Here is a 24,767-nt window from a genome sequence, read left to right as displayed (position 1 = left end):
TGTCGCTTTTCCTAAACCCTTACCCCATTAGATTGGTAGCTATGCCAAAGTGTATCCCTTGACTTCCAATGTTACACTTTATTTTCTCTGCACTCTTTACCTGATGATGAACCACAAAATAGATACTCCATAACACAGATTCATTGAGAATATTACATTCTTCTGATATAGGTCCCCATCACACTAGCTTTAGGTAGCTGATATTCTAAATGATTTATCTACAACATACTTTATTGTATATATATAGCTGACAAGTTACAGCATTCTGTAGCTAAAGGACTAAAGCATATGTGAGGATATATGCGTATTTAAAATTTACCTTTCCTAGTTTACAGCAGTTTTCAGTGTGTCTAAATGGAGAGAACCGTATTGTTCCTTTCATGTATTTATGTTTCTTCTCAGATATCAGTAACTTCTATCATTAAAAAGAATCACAAAATAGGCAGATATTACTCCAAAAACCACTTAGGAAATAACTAAAGAACGTAATTGTCAATCCCATCAACAATTAGGATCCTTAATAGCTCATCTATTCTTTGTTTGTCATAACAGTCTCTTAGGCTGGGTTTGCCTTTAATAAGCTTAAAAACTGGCCTACTCACTTACTGATACTTAGCAACTCTGGAATCTTTCCCCTTCCTTAACTGACCATGGATTAATCAAGCTTTGAGGCTCTGTAATCCTGTGTCCTGTCTTCCTTTGCCTCATCTTGAAAGCCTAATGATGCTGGTCCTCAGGTATCATAGTAGGACTATTGCTGACTCCCCTTGCTGGTATAACCAGTGTCTGAGGAACATGGACACTGTTCTGGTCAGGTCGGTGTCTCACTTGTGAGACAGATTCAAGGGCCAAATTCATCCTTCCCTTTCCTCACTGTCAAACCATTGTGGAGTGACATTTAGATCACATCTTCAATTTGGATTTTCCAAGTTTTTGCTTCACTAGGTTCCTAGGACAAACGACACAAATTGTATAACTCTGGGTGTCATACTGTATTTTAAAGATCACATTCTCCTTGCCAATCTCTCCGTTGTCTACAGAGAATTTCTTTCCTTTCCTGCAGAACTTGGTTTCTGAAAGTTTGGTCCCCAGTCTAGCAGCCCTTTCCCCTAGAAAGCTGCTTATGTAGAATCTCAGAGCCCATGTTAGCCTTGCTAAATCAGACTCCATAGCTTTCAAATCAAATCCTGCAGGTGGTTTGCCTTATAACAACTTACTTTTAAAATGCTCATGGCAGAAGTTATGGTCACAGGAGCCTTCTGGTGTCCAACTAACATCTTTGACACATTCTCTATCCCCAACCATCTCAATCCAATCTTTCTGCTCTCCCTGCTAGTCCTTCAAAGCCTGTTTGCTGAGACTTGTGAGTCAGTTAGAGGGCACTGCAGCTGAGCCAATAGAGGGCACTCTTCTAGCCAATTAGTCATCACCATTAAGTCCATCTGATAGATCCTGGGCTGAGAGGTGAGCTCTTTGGACAGGATGCAGGATGGCGGCCCTCACCACTTGTGGTCATTAAGGTTCCTGTGGTGCCCTTTGTGAAAGGAGAGATTGTTAACCTCGGTGTCCTGGCTGACTTCCAATCTGTGTAATTGCATACAGCCTACCTAAGTCAGCTCTGTAGTTTCAATTAGGTAAAGCATTGTTCACTTCTTGTATTAAACTGATGCGCCGTGTGGCTGCAGACTGCTAATTAGCTTTGTTTTTCAAGTGGCTGCGTAGTGAACAGCACCCCCAGCCCCCACCCCCGGTCATCTCCTTCCCCATTCAGCCCTCTCCAGTGCCCTCTACAAGTGCATGCTTCTTTCCTTCTGTACTAGTGCTTCCTGGGTTAAAGTGCATTGGGATCAGAAATTACTAGATGTGACAATGACTACTACTTGAGTTTCTTTTGGCAGCTGTCTGCTCATAGTTTGTCATAGGGGAGAGATACAAAGGTAAAGGAACACACTAAAGGATGAGAAAACAGGCCTTCTTATTGATGCCCGTAGGAAAAATGGTAACTGAAGGATAAATTCCCTTGAAGATTTGGACCAAGATCCTAAGATTGCTAGGGAAGTACGCATTGCCTTAGGGGCTTGGTGCTCTAGGAATCGCCTGTTTGCATTATGTAATGGCCACAGAAGATGAGGTTAGAGAGATCAGAATATGTGCTTTATTTCTTCTTTCTCCCAGTTAGCAAAACTTCGCAAGACATGCAGTAAAACGCCTCACTAGCTTTGTGGGGACTGCTTGGTCCTAACCAGGAGGGATAGAGAGTGGGATCCCCCCTTTGGTGGCTGGAGTCTTAGCCTTAGGGAAAGGCACCTCTGATTAGAGAAGGAAGTGGACGATGGTGCATAAACTGGAAGCCAACAGGGCAGGCCCGTGCTCTCCTTAGAGAAAGGATGCCTGGGAGAGAAAAATGGTTTCTGTGACATGGAGTTTGTGTGTGTGTGTGTGTGTGTGTGTGTGTGTGTGTGTGTGTGTCCAAATGAAAGCAATTCACATTTAGGTAAGGTATCTCCTTTTCATGCCTTTTCACTATATGAACAAATTGATTGTAATTTGACGCCCAAGAACAGAGCACACATTTTAAAATGTCCTTTAGGGCAGCTTCTTTATTTATTTTATATCTCAACACTGTGGGAAACAAAGGAAAATCAATGAATGAAATAAACAAATGAGTGAACAACACTGATAAAGGGAAGACACGGCAAGGCTGTGCGACTAGCAATTCATGAAGAGTAGTGTACGAAAGGGTGTTTGGTTAGTGCCGGGGTCCCAGCATGCTTTGCTCTCTCCACAGAGGTCCTGCCGTACCTCTGTGTTTGACCTGTGTTAGTGACAATGGAGATAAAACGAAAAGAGCCGGGGTTTACTCCTTGGGAATGACAGACCGACTGAATGCCTGCTAAAGTTCAACTAGGGTGCAAATTGCAGTCAGAAGAGGGGAGTCAGAATATAGTACCTGAGAATGTGAACATTTCTAGACGTGGGCAGGGGCATTAGTACCACAGGTGAACAAAGGTCCTTACATCCTAAACACTTACTGCTTTCCTGGTAAAACTATTTCCAGCTCAGCACTGATACATGTTTAGCAAATAACGCTTGATACTGAATACTTGTTTGTTTCCTGACTACATAGGCAGATGAGTAACGGGAGCAATAGTTCTTTGACCGGAAAGAGTGTTTCTATACTGAAGGACAAGGGAAAGAATTGGAGGCTAATGGTGATTCAGGAGGGGGAGAGCGTGAAAGAAAGGCATCTTGGCAGAGCGACTCAGTTACAAAGAGTGTAGGCTTAGGAGAGGAGATGAAGTTACTAGAAGGGAGATCTGAGTGTCTCCGTGCAGATCTTGTGAACCATGCCTTTGAATTTCCTTTGCGTGTTAGCAAAAGGATCTGGGTGAATATTATAGGCCCCCCAAATATCATCGAGCTGAAGAGAAAACAGTCTTAAAAATTCATTTTACTCTTTTGAGGAGCTAGGAATAGAACCTCTTGCATGCTCGTGAGTTATGTCCTCTAACCCCCAAATTCCAATCTAAAATTGGAGTTTACTGCCAGGCAGAGGATTCCAAAACTGTTTTCCCAGCAGCTTGACCCAAGCCTTTGTCCCCAGAGGCTCTCATTCAGGTTAAGCTCATGAGGTCTTAGTTGTAAAATGCTTTAAAGTTGAGCATGGGTCCAGCCTGCTACTGGATATAGGCCAGCTCTTATTTATGGCTGAGATTTCCTCCTGTCTAGTGCTACACTCTAGTCACTCTCCAGCCTAGACTTTACAGCCCTGAGATCTGAAATCTCATACAGAATCTGTACTTTTTTCTTGCATGAAAAGAAGATGAGAAAGAGGAGAAGGAGGAGGAGGAGGGGAAGGAAGAGGGGGGGGAGAAGGAGAAGAAGGAGGAGGGGGGAGGAAGAGGAGGAGGAGGAGGAAGAGGAGGAGGGGGAACCAGCAACACAGAAATTTGCAGTTACCCCCACCTTAACTATTCCTGGATGTCACCCTGCAGTTCTAACTTCTGCTTTCCCCTCTGCATTCTGGGTACTGCTGCTGGACTTGTCAGCACCTTGTCAGTGCTTCCCGTTGCGTGGGCTACCATTGGACTTGGTGTTCCTCACAATTACCCACAAGCCCCACAGATGCTTCACAATTAAAAAAATAGATATTAACAGGTATATATTATCAGAAAAGGAAGATACTTTAAAAATGTTTAGTTTCTCAAAGTGGGGGCTGTTTGTAAAGCCCTCCCTGTCCCTGTGAATCGTCCTGTTGCCTTTCATCTTCTAGTCCTGGGATATCCTTTTGTTCTTGCTGTAACATGGACCAAGAATGTGTGGGAGCCAATATGATTTAATGAAATAATACACAAATGTCAAGAATACTTTCATGTCTTGTGTACAGACCATAATAAATTACTTGGATGGAATGTTTTTCTTTTCTTTTCAGGCAACAACCCCACAGTTTACAGTGAGTTTCCCTGATAAGAAGTAACCTCAGAATACATGAAAAGCAACCCACTTTAATGTGGGATTAAATGGCTGAGGATTTCATTCAAATTAAAAAGACAGAAGCCTGAAGAAGACATGGTCATGCTTGAGGCAGTGAGGTACCCGAGTTGCCCTGGGATTCGTATGGGCAAAAGGGAGAAAAACAAATTCAGTAAGGACGAAAATGAGTGAAGTAGTTTCTCAGAATTAAAGGTGAACCGAAAGAAATTGGCAGCTGTCTGGACTTGCCAGCCAGGGAGGGCATGGTGTCAGATACACGTGACAGTTCCAGAGACGAGGCAACACTCCCCAAACAGCTCTCTGGAAGGGCTTGCCAGGAAGCCAGATGCCACTTCTGGAAGACTGTCTTCCGTGGTTGGGCATCTGGGTTCAGTGCTTCCCATTTAGAGAGGAGAAAGGTGGCAGCAAGCAGCAGCCCTGTCACTGCCCCTTCCAAAAAGTGCTGTTTGTAAGTGTGAGAAACCGCAGAAGCATCAGTGGGTTTTGACACTTGTTTTCAAAGACACCGTTGAAGGAGGCAGCGTTTCCCTGATATTTAGATAGAAACAGCATATTAAGAGAAAGGAGGGAAGATAAGTAGGAAGATTATCACTGTCCTGACAAGCAAGGCTCCTGTCCAGGGCTTCTCATTACTTAGGATGCATGGGGGGCGGGGTATTTGAGTGACTGGGATGATGGGTAGTGTTCATTAGGGGAACTGACTGAAGGGCATCGCCTCTTCAGGCTGTTTCTCCGGCACACTCTTATATGTTGCCTTCTTCCTGGGAAACACAGTTGAGTGTTGGTGTTGGCAGGAGAGCACAGCATGCTGTGGTGGCCTGAAAATCAGGTGACGTGAGGTTTGGGTGATTCTTTTTCCCTCCTCCACTTTGACGTTTGCTGTCCCATCTCCTCATCCACAGAAGAGGAACTGAACTTTTCAATCAGATGTCGTCACTCATTCATGCCTTTGCTTTTATTCGCTTTACCTCTTCTAAATCCCTCTTCTCTCTCCTTCTATCCCTCTTTGCCTCTCTTTCGTCTTCACCTGATCCTTAATATTTGAAGACAGCATGAAGTAGTTTGGAATGGAAACAAATGTTGGTCAGAGAAGTCGATTGGTCTGACAGGAGCTGAGACTGATAAAAAGTTCTCTCAAGAGTGAGAGACACTGAGCTCTAAGAAGGATGTTTCCGGCAAGTCCCTCCTCCACTCAGGGCTTAGGGAACTTTGTGGAAGAGGAGGTAGAAAGAATAGTGGAGCCGGAGGAAGATACCAAGGAGACAAGGTCTTCTAGACACACTAGGACTGGCACACATGGACTTGCAGAGACTGAGCCTGCATGGGGCCTGCCTGGGTCTGTAACAGATGGGGCCCAAGAGCTGAAAGGAGACGTGGACACAAGTCCCCATCCCTGCCAATTGATAAACACAAATAAAGATTTAGTTTTCTTCAAGTGAGTCTTACTGGGGAAATAAACCACTCAAGGATAGGCCCCAGGCCCAGCCCTAGACACAAAATAAACTCAACAGCATCTTTGGATTCTTTGTCTTACAAGGTCAGGGAGGGTTTTCTCCTATGTGATAGGTCTTTTGCGTATATATTAGGACTTTGGGTTTGGGATTCCTGTGTGTGCAGAGGCTTGCGTCTCTACATCTACATATGTTTCTTGTGCTTTTTCTTTGGCTGTTTTTCCTGAATTTTTTTATATTCAAATTTATCTGGTTTTGATTTATATTATTTTAAATAATTATTATTCTCTAGATACCTATTTATTTTCTAACAGAGCAGAAAGGACAGGGATTTGGAAGGGAGAGAAGGCAGGGAGGAACTGGGAGGACTAGAGGAAGGAGAAACCATAATCAGAATATTAATCAGAATATATTGTATAAAAAAATCTATCTTCAACTACAAATGCTCTCATTCCAGTGAAGAGTTAAAGATGTAAAAATAAGTTCTCATTTTCTAAGGCCTATTAGTAATTCCAGATAATAATAATAATAATAATAATAATAATAATAATAATAATAATAATAATAAAGTAATTAAGACCTTATGAAGCAGTGTTAGAACTGCTCCAGTCTCTGAGGGGCCACAGTGTCCTAATGCTGCTGCAGCCTGTTAGCCCTGCTCATGTTACGCCCTCGCTTTGAATATGTAGCTGAAGTGTTGCTGTTGCTTCTCCGTGGTTAGAAGAGCGACCCTCTTCATCATGACAGGATAGTAAGACACCTGACAAGAAAAACTTACTTTAAAGCGGGCCATTCCTTAGCCTTAGTCTGAACTATGCCAGGTTTCAAATATTCCAGGCCCAAGAAGCTGATCTCATCTAGGTCCACTTACTGACATATAGGTGACTGTCATCTTCAATTAAGTCCAGCAATTTCTTTGATTCCACGAAGTTGTTGAGTATCTGCCGTACGTGGAATACCACCATACTAGTCTCTGCTAATAGTGCTATCAAGAACTCAGTGGCCTTCCTCCTGTGACCAACCCATTAGCAGCAGACGGGGGCCAAATCTACTTTAGTTTTCGATTTTTATTCTCACCAATAGGCTCTTGAAGAGCCTAAGCTACAGAATAGTCTCCTCCTCTTGGATCAGTGCTCTGTTGATTCATTGGACATTTTTGTAACTGCTAGGTGAAGCTAAGAACAGTGGTTGCTTATGGCTCGAAATCCACTCTCATGAGAACTTCTTGTTTTGGTATCTATCCATTTTAAACTTTTGTGCACACTTGTATGTTGAGCATTTCCTGGGCCTCCTTTGAGAAACTGGTAGGCTTAAACACAAAATATAATTCGCTCTGCTTCTGCCACATTTTCTTTCTGTGAATACGCTTAACATTCTCCAAGGGCTTTCATGGCCCTGCATCCTATGACGTCCAGCGCTAGAGGTTCCTAGGGTGCTGTTCTCAACTCAGTGCTCAGGATTATTTGTGGCCTATACCATTGCCTGCATCAAAGTGGATGGTTTCCAGACTTATACAAAGATGCATTTGGTTCTACTCTACTACATCCCGTGCTCATGCGTTGGACCGTTTCCTGCATATGAGCTACAGGCAGTGCTTCACAGCTAGCTCAAAGTCTGGGAACCCTCCTGGAGCCCTTTTTGCTAGCTCGTCATTCTCTTGGAGAACGAGCGTTATGCGCTGTGCTCTCTCAGTGGCGTTTCTGACTGACCTTCATTCTCTTCACTGTACCCTGTCTTAGATGCTTAACTCCCCTTAGACTTCGGTACCATTCCACTTCTGTTTAGCCTTCCTACCTGTGGGCCCTTCCACAATTGTCCCGAAACTCAAACTCCTTTACAATACTAGGACTTTCTTGACAACTTGTATTTTCTATAGCATTCTGAGTTTATATTTCTTTCATTTGTATTTATGATCCATACTTTATTTATTCTGGGGGACATTTTTCTTCACACTGTAGCTCTCCATGGTCTGCTTACATAGTGTAGTTTGCCATTAGTGCTCACAAGTATTGGAGGAATCAAATGACTTCTAGTTAAAAGTGTTTAATGTTTTTAGATCTGTACTGAACATGTACAGAATATTGTTCTTGTCATTATTTCTTAATGGTAGTATATAACAATTACCTTCATATTATCACATTAGTTGTTATGAATAATCCAGAGATTATTTAAACTCATCTATAGAAGGGTACAATAAGTTATGTACCAATACTATATAATTTTATACAAGAAACTTGACAATCTTTAGCTTTTACATGTTGCCTACCATATGGATAAACTTAAAGCTAGCCTGTCTTGTGCACCATGAAGGTTCTCTTCGGGGTCTTTAAACTAACTTTTTTCTGGGTGGTTCATGCCTTGAACCTTGAATTCAGTGGCCAAACACTTTTTCATCTGTAACAAATTAGGTATTATGTACATGAATGTTGTTTAACTTGTGACTATTTAATTCTTGACATTGTAGATAGAATACATTTCCAGGAAATATATAAATAACAGGTATGGGTTTCAGTAAAAAAAAGAAAGAAACAGGAAGCAGGCTAGATTTGATCTAAGCTTGAGAATTTGTTAATCCACTATTTCCTGTAGGCCGTAGAATCTAACAGACGCTCATTTAAAATGTTAGAAAGGAGGTAGAAGATAGGGTTTTGCAATTAGCGAGCCAACAAGGAATAATTTATTTAACATAGTTTAAAAATGAATAAAAAGAACGTTAAAGGTATTGTTTTTCTTGCTGTATGCTTCTAAGGGCTGTGATTGGGACTGTAACCTTTCTTCTAATCCAAGTTCCAAATTCCTAGTTCTTTCCATTAGGACAAAGCCAAGATTCTTGGTGAAGAGGAAAAATGACTGAAAACTTCTATGTCTTAGAGGCAAACATGCCCACGGGTTGAACCTTGATCAACAAGAGAAGAGAGGATATATGGGACAGTACCATTGTAAGCTTAGTTTTTTTTCTCTGCTTTATTCAGATATAAATCTAAAGATCGACAGTCATCATTTCACTCCTGCCTCTCATGTTTATCTCTAAAGCCTTCTTCTAGAATAAGGGTACAACACAGGAAGGATCATTGCACTTCAGTCCCCAGTTCACCATCGCAAATTCTGTGCCAAGATGTCTCCTAAGTAGATGACAGTCTATGATCCCTATTGGGAATTGGAAACCATTGCTTCACCTCACAATCTAAGTAATTAATTTTAACGACCAGCCCAACTTCTCCAACAGGAGTCCATTGGAGGAGCCTCAGGCTCACTGGAAGGTGCATTAGCTCTTCCAAGTGATGAGGAACATTTAACATAGACACACAGGCAAAGAAATCATTATGCTTTTAGCTTACTCTAAACAACCTGCTACCTTTGTTCCTGAAGAAAAAAAAGGAGAGAGAAAAGGAGGGATGGAGAGATGGAGGGATGGAGGGGAGGAGGAAGGAAGGGACAGAGGGAAAGCGAGGGAATAACAATTTTACACGTTTGTCATTTTCCAGTAAAAATATCCATTGCCTGCAAATCTTTGGGTATCAGGTGTTGTGGTTGGGTGGAGGACCAAAGTGTACAGAAAAAGAGCACAATGCCAGAAGACACCATAGAAAAACACATCCTGCTCCAAAGCACAGCAGATCTGAGCAGCCCAGAGCCAGGATGGGCAGAAGCGAGCCACACCAGCGATGCTCCTGAGGACCAGAAGGAAGAGGTTTTGAAGCTCATGGTTAAGCATCTCTAACCCCCACCGAATACCAGAAATGCCCATGGTGCCGTTCTGAGACAGTGGATGCAGTGCATCCTCACCATGGTCTCTGCACACGATCCTTCCAGTTCTAGGTCACTGTTGCTGCAGACATGCTTTTGCAGAATATTTTATTTAATATCCATGAAGACCACAGAGGCTTTAAATATCAGCCTGCTCTCATAAAGTAGCCACGGCTCAACCGTCCCTCCGTTTAACAAGGCATTCGACTGGCTGGTTTCCATGCTCACTCACAACATTCTCTTTTTTTTTTTTTCACCTTGGAATTCCTCGAACAGCTGGGCAAGTTTCTTAGAGTTGGTGCAAAAGGGAAGATGTTTTAAACTCCCCTTTTAATCTCTTTTATAATGTGCAATTTTATAATGCTTATTTGCACCTAAAAGTCACCAGCAAATATATTTTTGTAAAGATATTTTTAGACATGCTTGAATATCTCTCTCTCTCCTTCTTTCTCTCCCCTTTTTCTTTTTTCTTCCTTCCTTCTTCCCTCCCTCCCTCCCTCCCTTCCTTCCTTCCTTCCTTCCTTCCTTCCTTCCTTCCTTCCTTCCTTCCTTCCTTTCGCTTGAGATTGAACTTTGTTTTCCCTGAATAATGTATCCATAAGTGGAAATTAAGTGTTCTTTTGCACTACCCCCCTCTCCAAAAACATCTTCTAAGACTGTTTTTGTTTCTCTAAGTGCAAGCTACAGAGTAAATCTGGGTATTTTAACTTTGCCTGACTCCGAAGCCTGTTTCCTTTGTTCCCTTAAGATTTGGTCCAATTCATTCTAGTACTGAACTCTAACTACAGCTATTAATATGACGTCATGAGTTTCTTTCCTCCTATCTATGCCAGCTGAGACTCAGTTGTGAGATGGCTCTTCTACACAAAGACTGTCATTTCCTGTCATTTCACTGTGTGCTGCTTACACACTAGTGACTGCATTTCTTACTCACCTCCTTCAATTGGCCTACACCCCCCAACTACTACTCACTAGTAAATAGGCCATGTTTTTTCTACCCTTTTCTCCATTATCTTTAGTCATCTGTGACATATTTTACGGAGATAGCACTTGGGTCTTAGATGGTCATTCAGAAGGTGTCACAGGACATTACTGGTCCAAGCACTATAATGTTAATTCATGGAAGTGGCCATTAGTAGATGTTCAGGCTGACAGTATTTTTCAGATGACTGTGTATTCTGAGTTTTCTCTCTCTGTCTCTGAGGAAAGGAATTGACTCCAATTTTAAGATCTTTAGATGAAACCTTCACACTATCTTTGCTTCTCTCATCTCTGTGTCCTAGACCCACGCAGTTCTCCACAGGGAGAAGCCTGGAAGTGCAATGCTGCGTGACAGTGAACACTGTTTCTGTTATCGTTGAGGAAGACATCCTCTCCTCTAGTTTGAGAGCGCAAACAGAGAGCACATAGACTTTGACTCTGAGTTCAATTCAGAAAGAGGATTTTTGGACCCTGGCACTCTTTAGCTTAAACAGTCATTAAATAAGAACGTGCTTAGTGGAATCACAGCCCTGTAGAGGTTCTGGCTTTTATGGGAAGATTTCCCTCCACCTTCTGGTCCAGCTATGTTCAAGCAAGCTTTCCAGTTGGTAGCTTCTCTGCTTTGAGGGCAGAGTTTAACCCCCAGCTCTGGAAATTGTAGTTTTTCTCTGTTGACTGTAGAAGTATGGAATTCAAGTGAAATTTGGAAAATCACCTTTCCTCCCTCTCACTAAACTTTGACACACACACGTGCACGCGAGCACGCACGCACACACACACACACACACACACACACACACACACACACACACACTTGGTAATAAACTCTGTATGTGAAGAGCTACCAAATGCACCAAGAGTAAGGAGCAGTCTAAGGAGTCTTTGAAACATGGACATATTACAATTCTAGTTAAACAATCTTTCTATTTAGTATTCTCAAGCCTTTTGACATGCCACAACTGGCTGATCATCAAAAACTTAGAAAAATACTTAACAAGATATAATTGGGTACACACATTTATGCATAACTAAGTCCAGTTCATAAGTTGGTGCTGGGTGGAATATAGCCACACTACCCAAAAAAGTTGGTGGTTGACGATTTACTCATTTTTTTCTCATCCATATTGATACATCCCACAATGTGAATGCTTTGAAGTAACACAATAATCTTATCTAAAAATCTTAATTTAAAATATCTATTTCCAGCTTTATTGATCTAAATAAAGCTCTGACTAAGTTAGAAAGCCCATTCAGATATCAGAAACAGGCGTATATAGGCATTGCGTGCCTGGTCACAGAGAATCCTAATCCTAACTACATAGATTCTGTGTCTCTGAAGGAAGTTAGCCAATTCTTACCCAATTCCTAGTTTCTTTATTTTATTCATTTTTTTAAAAAATTCTACTCCTCATCTTGTTCTTATTTTTCTTTCAGTTGCAAAAAAAGAGAGAAATAATTGAGATTAAGCTATGGATGTTTCTCAAGCACTCAACCGAGGGTATGCCTTAGTATTAAATAATGTAATTTTTTATTTGTCTTTTGACTTTGTCCACTCAGAATTAGTAGGAACTGTAGTTTTTAACTGAAACTTGAAAACCTCTTTCATGCTGGGTGAAAATCTTGAGAAGAAAATAATATATCTGGGATACTTAGCCTTGTGCTAGACACTCTATGTACATACATTACATTATTTAATTCTTATAACCATGGGGTATGGTATATTATTTAATCTAGCTGTAGATGTCTGAGGCCATAACTGAAACAGTGTGTAAATCAAGGACTTGGCTCTAAGCCCCCCTTTCCTATTCATTTAAGAGCCAAGTTTGCATTCTAACACTAAAGGATGCTCAGAACTTTGGGAGAACAATGAACAGGCTGCATTAGGTTAGCCCATGTTCTCTAACCCAGTGACTACTTTGGCGAGCTCTGACCTAACCAACCTTGGAGCATTATCCTTCAAATGGTAAGATGGGTCTGTTCAGTGAAGCCAAAGGAAATGCGTGGGCTATAAACAGATGCGGAATAATGGGTTATGTGCGACAGTACCAGAAGCAACTTACACATACGTTTGCACGTGCTTAGAAACAGGTCTGAACGGATACATAAAATGGCATTAGTTACTTCTGCTCAGCAAGCTAAGACTGACTGGGAGGCGACTTTCACTTTTCACCGTATATTCATCACTGCTCCTCGCTTATGTATTTTGTGTGCAGTTGCATGTGTTACATTCACAATTAAAAATAATTGAATGGATTAGTTGAACGGTTTTCGGAAATTATTCATCCCAAATAGTGACTTGGGCGATTAAGCAACTTTAATCTCACACAGCAAAACCCGCAGCTTTGGTTCACTGTTCCGTGAGCCAGGGCACCGATGCTATGCATGCAGAGTGTGAGCTCAGATGTCACCGCGTGGATCATTCTGTGCCGTGTTTAAGGTGTCAGCAGATGGGGTTGGGGATTTAGCTCAGTGGTAGAGCGCTTGCCTAGCAAGCGCAAGGCCCTGGGTTCGGTCCCCAGCTCCGAAAAATAGAAAAGAAAAGAAAAGAAAAGAAAAAAAAAGGTGTCAGCAAAAAGCAGTAACTGTTATTGTCAAATGCAACACGGCCAGAATGGGGCTCTCAAACCCGCTTCTAGTGTTCCTCCACTAGGTTTGTCTATCTGTGTATGCAACACTGCCATTTCTCACCTTGCCTAAGCAGAAACCCAAAGCAGCACCCCTGGTTTCTCCTTCCTTTCCACATCATACCACAAACAACAGTCCACCCAACCTGGCCCACTTGTGTGATTTCTTGACTCATTTCTCTCTAAAGTGGTGGTTCTCGACCTTCTCAATTCTATACTCTTTACTTCCGTTCCTCATATTGTGGTGGCCCCCAACCATGCAATTATTTTCATTGCTACTTCCTAACTAATTTTGCTGTTGTTATGAATTTGCTAATGTTATGAACTGGAATGCAAATACCCGTGTTTTCCAAAGGTCTTAGTTGATCCCTATGAAAGAGTCATGTGACTTCATCCCCAGGGGTCGAGACCCACCAGTTGAGAACCGCCCCTCTAAAGTTGTCTTCATGTTGCCTAAACTACACGAGATTCCAGTCAATGGCATGCCTGCTGTCACAGTTGTAGTCTCTTCTCCATTCAGCAGTCAGAGCAATCTGATACTGCCTGAGTTTAGCCTCTTTAGTGCCTCCTCCTTGTATTTACAATAGACTCTAGGGCTTTCTCAACCAAAAAGGACCTATGTGATGAGACTTCAGTTCCTGGGTCCACGTCATTCAATAGGTACTAGCCTTTTCTCTCTGCTTTCTGCTTCTCATGAGTATCAAGATAATTTGGGCCTCTGGATGTTTAATTTGCCATTTTCCTGGGATACTCCTCTCTGACTGACTACATAAATAACACCTTATCATTCAGAGACTGTAAGTCATGTCTGTTTAGTCACTGGATTTGGATTATGGTTGGAGCTGTAGCTTAACACCTGTCTGAATCATTTCATGCTTATGTTAGATAGCTATGTTGACAAGGCCTGTAATGGGTCCTGGTAATGGTTCTGAAAGTCAGTCAGCAAACATTTTCATGTTAAAAAATAGGAACCCTCAGAAGTTCCCTTTTGGCTCTTTTTCCTATTCTGAGTAGGTTTTCAGTTTCTGAAAGAAACTTGAGGCTAGCTCAAAGTAAAGATCTCTGATGGACGCATTGACGAACTTTTGTCTCAGAAATATAAATGTCCTTCATTTAGGTAAAAACTGTAATACAACATACTCAAAAACTCATATAACTTACTTGGTTAGATGTCCGAAGAGGATTTTCATGGTGTCATGATTTGGTGGAGGGAGACTTTTTACCAGAGACTTCATAGTTTCAATTTTTGCATCACTGTCTTGTTTTTCTGAAATAAAATTGAAAAAAAAAGATTAGAAAAGGCAGAGATGTCGTAGGAGGAACAAAGGGTTTCTGAGGAGAATTCTGAACTGTAACCTAACAACTAACAGAACTGATCATTAGCCCCCCCCTCACTTGTGGAGTGCTTTTTCTGTTTTGATTCTAGATTAGACACGATCACATCAAAACAGCCACAGAGTGACTTTGGTGCAATCTTTCTGGTGAGAATAGATATTAATTTGCCTTTCCAATATGAATAATGCCTTCCAAGATGTCTGTCTCCTTTATTTCTTGGAAAGAAAGTCTTTGAAGGTGTGCTCAAGTTAGGAGCTCAATGTCTGGTGGGCTGTGTAATCTCTTTGGGCCACAGATGTTCAGGAGGATGAGAGTCAGGTAATATGAGAATGAGATCAGAAAGGCGCTATCTGAAGTGGGAAGAACTGTTCAAGGAGAGCTGCCCGAGGCTGGAGAAGGCAGGGACACAGCCTGTGGAGGAAACAGAGCCACCAATACCTCACGTTTAGTGAGGCTGATGACAGATTTCTAACCTTCATGATTGTAAGAGAGCAGGTTCATGTTCTGTGATACCACATGTTGTCAGAAGGATACACAGCGTGGTAATTATAAGTGCCCTGCAAGTTATTGTAGGTATTCCACTGTCGTTTTGATTCTCTGGCAAATATTTTTAAAGGAGCAGAAAACATATTTTAATATTTTCTATGCTTTTCACCCTCGTATATATTTTGTTTTTAGCAGTAAATTAAGACCATTTAGAATCGGTCAAAGTCAGGAAGCATAATGCCAGGTAACTGACATAAAATAGGTAGTTGTTTAAACTGCATAGGCCGTAGATTGCTTCCTCCAGGATCTTCCGTTGGTACAAGTGGATGCACTCTGTCCAGAGAGCCCTTCCACTGGGAAGGGGTTATGTTCGCCCACTCTTCAGCACTGAATTCGGTGTCTCCCTTGCCAGTACGTTCTCTTTAGCCTCCAACATGATCTCCTCAGAATTCCACAGAATTCTTTGCTTGACTCCCAATATATGGGTAAGTGGCACATGAGATGGACACCACACAGTCTCCATTTTTCTTCTTCCTTGGTATGCTAATTCCACTGCGAACAGGAGGTTAACGTGTTTGGTTAAAGGGGTCTCCCTTGCCAACCTCTTCTGTAAGCTAAGGTGGCCATGTGACCACGTCTGGCCAATGAGAGCCAAAGTTATGTGGGAACTCTGCAAGGATTATGTGCGGGGCTTCATTTTGAGGCCCTTGAGCCTTTCCCCTTTCTACTTTCTAGAATGCGGATGGAAGGCTGTACTGGGAGAGAGCTGGAGAAGTGAGGCTGTAAATGTGGAACACGTGTTAGAAGCAGTGGTTCTGTAGGCAGTGAGACTTGGGTTTCTTTGACTTATGAAAATAATCCCCGGTGTACTAAGTCTTTGCAGAGGAGTCACTGGTACTAAGGCCAAACAGTTCCTATTAAGATGTCCTTCTAAGGGGTTGGGGATTTAGCTCAGTGGTAGAGCACTTGCCTAGCAAGCACAAGACCCTGGGTTCGGTCCTCAGCTCCGGGGGATCAAAAAAAGATGTCCTTCCAAAATCCTAATACATGATCTCCTGTTAATAGATACATGGATTTTATATAGTAGGCTAGGAAAGAACTGGTTTAGAAACTGGCAGTTTTCTTAATGCGATGTTGCAAAAGTAACGTTTTATAAGGCATCCTAAGATAATGTTCGCTGAGGACGGTATTTGGCTAAAGTGGAGTGAAGGCAGTCTTCCTGTAGTACTCAGCTTAGAAGCTCTACTTTTCCCTCTTAAAACCACAAAGGTCTATAAATAATGCCTCCCACAGTCAAAGCTTTCAGAACTGCAATTCTTAGAAGAGTTCCAACAGAATATGGCTTGGACCACACTGCGCATACGGAAACAAAAGGGGAAAGAAAGAGAAAAAAATCAGTGCCTACATCTCTTACTGGAATGACTGTTCTGTCATGTAGGGTTGTAGGAAACAGAACCCCTTGTGGATATGAAATTCCACACAGTGAACTCAAGGAAGATGGTGGAGACATTGGTCCTAGTTACCTAGACAAAGCTAGCTAGGCCCCTGGATGCCTTGCAGTTAATCTTGTATAGTCACATGCAATGTTCTATAAGGTATGTCCATTGAACAGATGCCTTTCAACTCCTGCATCCACCTGCATTTTTCTCCAATGTAGACTGACTGCTAGACTGGCAAGGTAATGGATTAAACGAAGGAGAAATGAATCCGCGAATGAAAGGTATGTGCGTGGGTTAGAATGCATGAAACTTAACTTTAAATCCTGTAATAGAGTCTCAGGAGCTGTGCTGGCTAGTTTTGTGTCAACGTGAGACAAGCTAGAGTCAGCAGAGAGGATGGCGCCTCAACTGAGAAAACGCCTCCACAGGATTGGCTATAGACAAGCCTGTAAAGCATTGTCTTAATTAGTGATTGATGGGGGAAGGCGCAGCCCATTGTGGATGGGGCCATCCCTGGACTGGTGGTCCTGAGCGCTATGAGAAAGCAGACTGCACAAACCATGAGGACCAAGCCCGTGAGCAGAATCCCTTCAGTGCCTCCATCAGCCCCTGCTTCTAGTTTCCTGCCTGGTTTCTGTTCCTGCTCTCCCTTTCTTGGAGGATGAACTGTGATGCGAACACATAAGTCAAAGGAGCACTTTCCTCCCCAGTTTGCTTTCACCATTGTGTTTTATGACAGCAATGCTCACCTTAACTAGGACATTTCTTATTTGCTTCGGCTAGCATCCTAAGGGGCGGTTTTATGGAATAAGCTACGATATTCAACATGCTTTGCCCAAACACTAGTGAAACCAAGTACCCTATAAATGCTTACGTTCCACCAAAACATTTTTGAGGACTAGTCTGGGTTCAGTTTACCCACTTAGAGCTCATAGCAACTATCTGCTTGCAGTAACATTCAAAATGTAGTTGCTATTTTTTTTAAGAGTGTGTGTGTGTGTGTGTGTGTGTGTGTGTGAGAGAGAGAGAGAGAGAGAGAGAGAGAGAGAGAGAGAGAGACTTGCAGAGTCTACCAGAGGGTATCAGGTTGCCTGGAGGGGTTACAGGCAGTTTCGAGCTGACTGGTTTGGTGCTGCCAGGTGACCTCAATCCCATGCAGGTCTATTAACCACTGAGTCATTGCTCCACTCCTAGCTACTAATTCTTCATCTGAGTTGTAACATACAACTGCCCACTTACCTAGGCATCAGGTAACACTCTAAACACCTTGATGATGGCCTAAGAAATGGATCTGATTGGAGAGCAGTTATATAGAGAGAAGTTTATAAACTATATTATGGTTTCCGCCTATAAGAAATGTTTCACATTACAAAGTCTTTTTAATCAGGTTTCCTTTTATTCTAGTATGTATGTATGTATGTATGTATGTATGTATGTATGTATGTATGTATCTATGTATGCATGTATGTATATTTGTTTGTTTGTATGTGCGTATGTATGTATGTATCTATCTATTATCTATCTATCTATCTATCTATTATCGATCTACCTATTATCTATCTATCTATCTATCTATCTATCTATCTATCTATATCTATATATATATTTGGATAGTTAAATAGATATTTGGGGCTCTGTTATGCTAGACTAAAGAAGAATGAAATATGAATGAGAAGTAACTATTTTCCCTGACAACGCACTCTGAACAAAATCTTTTGAAGGGTTACAAAAGTGCAATGTTTTCCCATCTAAATCAACGCCACATAACCCTTTCATGGAACGTAAGTACTGTAAACATGTCTAAGTGGGGGGTGTCTACAAACACAACTGGGTACACTAAAATCGAGAGGCCCTTTTTTAAGTCTGGTTTAGGGTGTGCCACAGTAGGACCTGAGATTACCATTTATAAGCTTGGAATGCTTCCTGTGAGTCCAGAGGCCTCAAAGACACCACAGGAAGACCTACAGAGTCAACTAACTTGGGCCCATGGGGCTCACAGACACTGATCTAGACCCCTGTACACATTAGGAGCAGATGTACAGCTTGGTCTTCATGTGTATCCCCTAACTATTTGAGTGGATGCTGTCTGACTCTGTCTCCTGACAGTGAAGCCCCTCCCCCTACATGTACTGCCTGCTTCAGCCTCAGTGGGAGAGGATGTGCTGAGACCTGCCAGAAGTAGATGTCCCAGGGCATACCGGCTTCCCTTTCCTGGGGAGAAGAGGAGGGACCCATGGAGGAGGGATTTGTAAGGGGGACTGGGAGGAGAGAAGGGAATGGACCTGCTGTAGGGATATAAAGTGAATAAAAAAAATTGGGAAATAAAAGGACATCGCCAACAGTCATCACTTGATTTGAAAGATACACAAATAACAGGGTTTTCAGCTATTTCTCTATTAGCATGTAGTTTCTCTTAATTGTGAAATACTCAAAAATCTGAGGAGACTGTGGTATCACCGGCTTTTTCTTTTTAACATTAAGGTTGGAGAAAGGAAAGGAACATTTCCGACATGGAGAGCTGAAGACCACTTGGCTGAACTGTATACCAAGAGTGCAAACTCTTTTCGGAAATAACAAGCTGTATTTTTCTCCTTCCTCTGCACTGATTTCTGCTTTCCTTCTAGTACCACTGAGTTTTAGACCTACTCTGTGCTCTTAATCATCATAGTTTAAGTTCCTCCTATTCAACCAGTGCTTCCAGTTTCCGACTCGAGAACCTTCCACTGCATTCAAGACATCTCTGCATTGGGTTTTTGCCATCCAACACGGATTGTAAACATTTTTTTCTGTCAACTCTTGACCTGCTGGCTCCTTTCTTCTTAAACCACAACAAACTAGAGTTGTAAACCAGCTTCTTCAAATACAATTCTACGCTACTCAGAGAAGTAATGTCTCTTTTACGATGTGAAATAGACTTTAATGTTATGATAAGAATGTGGCTTTACATTCACCCTATCATTGGTTCTTAGGGCACATTGTTTTTTTTTAAAAATGTGGTTTATCTTGCATTTATCTACAAGGACTGCCACTACTAAAACACATTTACAACCCAATTCTTTACAGAAAAGAGATAAGATAAAGTTACTTGATGAAGGAAAGAATTTGGCACAGTGAAGAATCATGGACTAAATGACCTCCAGTCACTTTTCTGGCCTTATCATCCCTGGTTTTGTTTTTTCTTAACTTATTTATAAGTGTGTATTAAGTCACATTTCAAAATACATTCTCTTGTGTTATATAGGTCCATGGATAGAACAGTTTTGATTCTTCTAGTAAACAATGCATAGAAATCTTATTCATCTGATTGTCTATAATTCTTAAAAGATGGCTGTATCACTGTGTGTTAAATAGGTCACTGTCCATGGGTGTTCTTCTGAAGTGTACTATGGAATGTTAACATATTTTGTATGGAAGCAAGGTAGCCACTGTATGTTAGGCTGTCCTTAGAATATGATGATTTTCTAGTCTCAGTTGAGTTATACTTTTTGTAAGGTGGCCATTATAGAATGTGGTAAATCCACTCTGGAAATCAGTCTGGAGGTTGCTCAGAAAAATGGACATAGCACTACTGGAGGACCCAGCTATACCACTTCTGGGTATATACCCAAAAGATGCTCCAACATATAACAAAGACACGTGCTCCACTATGTTCATAGCAGCCTTATTTATAATAACCAGAAGCTGGAAAGAACCCAGATGCCCTTCAACAAAGGAATGGATACAGAAAATATGGTACATCTACACAATGGAATACTACTCAGCTATCAAAAACAATGACTATATGAAATTCATAGGCAAATAGATGGAACTGGAAAATATCATCCTGAGTGAGGTAACCCAATCACAAGTAAACAAACAAGCAGACAAACAAGCAAACAGAAATCACATGGTAAGTGGATATTAGTCCAAAACCTCAGATTACCCAAGATACAATCCACAGGCCACATGAAGTTCAAGAAGAAGGATGACCAAAGTGGAGATGCTTCAGTCCTTCTTAGAAGGGGGAACAAAAATATTCATAGGAGGAGATATGGAGACAATGTTTAGAGCAGAGACTGAAGGAAAGGCCATTCAGAGTCTTCCCCACCTGGGGTTCCAGCCCGTATACAGCCACCAAACCCAGACAAGAAGTGCATGCTGACAGGAGCCTGATATACCTGTCTTCCGAGAGGCTCTGCCAGAACATGTCAAATATAGAGGCGAATGCTAGCAGCCAACCACTGAACTGAGAATGGGGTCCCCATTGGAGGAGTTAGAGAAAGGATTGAAGGAGCTGAAGGGGTTTGCAATCCCATAAGAACAACAATACCAACCAACCAGAGCTCCCAGGGAGTAAACCACCACCCAAGAGTACACATGGACAGACCCATGGCTCCGGCTGCATATGTAGCTGAAGATGGCCTTGTTGAGCATCAATGGGAGGAGAAGCTGGACCCCCAAGTATAGGAGAATGTCAGAGCGGGGAGGGAGAAGGGGTTGGGGAAAGAGGATAACATTTGAAATGCAAATAAAAAATTCAAAAAAGAAAAGAAAACGTATACACACAGGGAACATTGTACAGTTAAAAAAAAAAAGAATGTGGTGAGAGGCTGTCCCTGTTTGGGTAATATTCATTCTGCATCATAGTACCCTATTTGTGGATACTCAGTATCCTATTGTAATGATACAGATCATTCACAATCCATTTTCAAATAGGAAGTTAAGTTGAGGATGGGAAATTATCCAAGCTGTAACAATTGCTTGTTTGATATTTAAAATAACATACAGTTACTTTAGGAAGAGACAACCTTAGGGGGACTTTCAAAACTCACATTACTTCACACTCATGCTATAAATAAGGAAAGTGGTTTGCCCCTGAGGACACTGACAGAAGTCAGAAGTACCCGTAAAGTATAGGATTGTTTCCTTCTTTAATGGGGGTGGAGGTGGTGCTCCTAAAACTAAATTTGGTCACCTGATTTCTACAGATCACACCGACCTCCTTTGATTGTTTCACCTGGGAAATGTCGATGCTTTGCCCATTTTTAAAATTTAAGCAACGGTAACAACTCTTCATAGTCGGTGTTAATGTGGAGACTGCTCTAGTCAGTGCACTGCCAATAGCCCATGGATTCTTTCCATGGGACAAGCTGCTTGGTGGCTGCTTTCTAGAGGCCATTTCTGGTCCAGACGTAGAAGGAAGTAGCCAATAGAAGCGATATCAAGCCGAACTGGCCAAGTAGTTATAGACATTGAGAACACAACTTTTTCTTACTTAAATGTAAAAGATGGCATTTCTAGGGTCTGTTGGCTGCTTCAGGGAGTACCAGATATCACAGAAGTGAAAATCAGCCTGCTTTTACAAGCATTGTTAATGAGCACCTTAATTTCTTCATCTGCCCCTTTATTTCTCTCTTCAGCAGTCAAGAGTCAGAACTTGTTGAGTAAATTTACTGTTTAAATAATTTATAGTGGATTAAACATATATGCACACATACAAATAAAGGAAGCAACACTTAACAGGGCGAGTGTGTGGCCCGCGGCTATTACAAACCTACCCTGTCTTTGTCAGGTTTTGATCTAGGGAGCGGACAAAACGTAAAACGTCATGACAGGGGTTTAAATATAAGACATATTATAACACAGGCACCGATGAGGTTTATATCTTTCTTCTTACCCAAGGGATTATCCAAGATACTCGTTGAAGTCAAAAAGCTTTTAAGGTGTAGATTTGCTTGGCCAAAAAAAATTCAAAGTAATCCAGAATTTCACAAATCAATGAGATGATATTCTATTTAATTTATTTTGGAAGGTCTTCATAATTATCACGATTAATTACTTTATGTATCCTTAAATACATTCAGGGAAAGTAAAAATATTGTCTTGTTACTGCAATTTTTCTTTTTGGCACTTCTGGTATCCTGAGCTCACATGGGGAGGAAGTTTGGAAAACGCTCACTGACATTTAAGACTGTAGGTAACTTTTAAAGAGAGTTATTACTTGGGGCAACCAATTTTAGGATGATTATATTTTCTAAAATTCAGCAACCTAAAACTGGAATGCGTATGTGTGTGCGAAGGCTGGAAGACAATATCTGGTGTCATTCACAGGGTGCTGGCCACTGTTTTGAGGTAAGGTCGCTCCCTGATCTGGAACTTGCCAGTGTGGCTAGGCTGACTGGCGAGTGTAGCCCAGATCTCTGTCTCCAACTTCCTAGTGTTTGAAGTGTGCCCTCGCAAGCTTGGCTTTTCACTTTGTGTGCTTAGCATTGGGCTTCACCGAGTAAGCTGGATCTTACTCCAAACTTGCTCTCCTCATTTTGGAGCAATGGTGCTGTTCATCTGGATTGAAGAGGGGGGGTGAGTCCTGACCCTCCATCAGCAGGTTTTATAGGCAAAGCAGAATTCTATTGTCCTCTCTTGTTTTTGTCTTCCAAGTAATTTAGGAGCACCATGGTGACCAAATACGTTTCTGCAACTCACCAATGACACAAATTTACTTTTAGGTGGTAATCTGTCCTGTGGGAAAAAAAAGTCCAGCTCACTAGTTCATGTCTTTGGAATTGAGTTCTGTGAAAATTTTTTTAATTATGTTTATTTATGCATATCCAGTTTTATAAGTATTTTTTAAAAGTCTTAACATTGTGTGTCATTTGACGTGTTCCTCATTGTAAACCAGTAATAGATTCCAAACACGTAAGCAGCTGTTTATAGGAATTCTCTTTGTACATTTTCATGAGACTAGAAATGCTACTTTCTGAGGTTTGAGTTTTTCACACAAGTTTCCCAAAGTCCTGGTTCCTTCTATTGGTAGACAGATTAAATTTACATGGGGTTTAAAATCTCACATGAGAACAGCAGGCTTTATATGACAATTAAAGAAAATGCAATCTAAGAAAACGCTTTTCCCTGTTTTGAGTTTAAAGATGGCTTTTAGGAAAGGCATATTAAATTTTATCCAGAGCACCTGTGAGACACAAAAGGCCTCTGAAGGAGAGAGAGAGAGAGAGAGAGAGAGAGAGAGAGAGAGAGAGAGAGAGAGAGAGAGAGAGTGTGTGTTTCAGTATGGTAGCTCCCTTGTCATTTTATTTGACCTCGACACACAGCAACACGTAGAACAAGGGAACCGTCTTCAGTGAAACAAACAGCAAAACCCTTCAAGAAATGGGTTACAAAATCATTTTATGATCCAGCTCCCTCCTCCCCTCCACATTGGACAATTGCGAAATAGGGAAAACAGGCAACACGTGGCAACTTTAGTCAGCATTTCTGAGCTGGGAATTATAAACACCTCTGCTGGCCCCAGCATTTATCAGGACTGAGATATTATTACCACATAGAGTCACAGCATGGTTACTGTTATCATCGGAGAGAAGCAGCAGCTAATCTGAACGGTTGGTAAAGCCGTTACCTGCTCTGCTCTGACATTCATCATGATCATTTTACCACATGGCTCCTACATAGCAAAGGTCTTTTATCTGGAAGGGACATCACTATGAATTATTATTTGCAGCTAGGTAGAAAATTGTATGTTGTAGATACCTTTTCTCATTATAAATCACACAGTCACATCCCACCATTTCACCCAGAAAGCTGCTGAGTCCAGGGCTTTTTGCCATAGCTTGTTTTTCTTTCCTCCCCTCTCTCTTTATAGTTTCTCACAAAAAAAAGAAAGAAAAGAAAAAGAAAAAGAAAAAGAAAAAAACCCCACCAAAACCAAACCCCAAACAAACAAACAAACCATGACCCCCTCTTTTTTATTAGAAACTTCAACACAATTTTTATGGTAACACTTGTGTGGTAACGGTACATCTAAATTCAATTAATAGTCACAGGAATTTCTGGAACATCATGTAAAAGAACTGCACAGATGTTTTAGGTGTGTAGAACTTTAATGCGACCGGTTGTAAACTGCCCAATTGTTTCAAATGATCCTTCTCTCTCGGAACTGGCTAGATCACCCTCTGTTCTAAACCTTATCAATAGAATACTTAGTGGTTGATCGGACGAAACTTCCTATGCTCTATTTAAAATAAAGTGCTTATGGCATTTCTTACCCCAAATTCTTTGATTGAAAACGGGTTCTCACAGGGAGTAAAAGAGTTTCATTTGGTTAATATGGAACCTTGGAAGACGCTGCCTGGTTTAGTAGGTTAGAATGCAGTTGAAGATTCTTCTAAACATTTTGTCCAGAAAGACGCTTAGATTTCGTCTCAAACTACCAATGTCCT

The 24,767-nt window shown here is 41.4% G+C and overlaps 1 protein-coding gene across 4 annotated transcripts in view; it reads right to left on the bottom strand.

Annotated features, from left to right (window-relative positions):
• Positions 1 to 24,767, bottom strand: part of Arhgap15 (Rho GTPase activating protein 15) — a 619,269-nt gene that overhangs the window by 43,905 nt on the left and 550,597 nt on the right. For all 4 annotated transcript variants that reach the window (XM_063283268.1, XM_017591542.3, XM_017591541.3 and 1 more), the window contains exon 13: positions 14,459 to 14,564. In XM_063283268.1, the coding sequence (XP_063139338.1) occupies positions 14,459 to 14,564 (106 nt within the window). The remainder of the gene's footprint in view (positions 1 to 14,458; positions 14,565 to 24,767) is intronic.

The sequence above is a fragment of the Rattus norvegicus genome, chromosome 3, assembly GCF_036323735.1.
Source record: "Rattus norvegicus strain BN/NHsdMcwi chromosome 3, GRCr8, whole genome shotgun sequence".
NCBI lineage: Eukaryota > Metazoa > Chordata > Mammalia > Rodentia > Muridae > Rattus > Rattus norvegicus.
The sequence above is the reverse complement of the archived record's forward strand: the minus strand, read 5'-3'. Positions and strand labels throughout refer to the sequence as shown.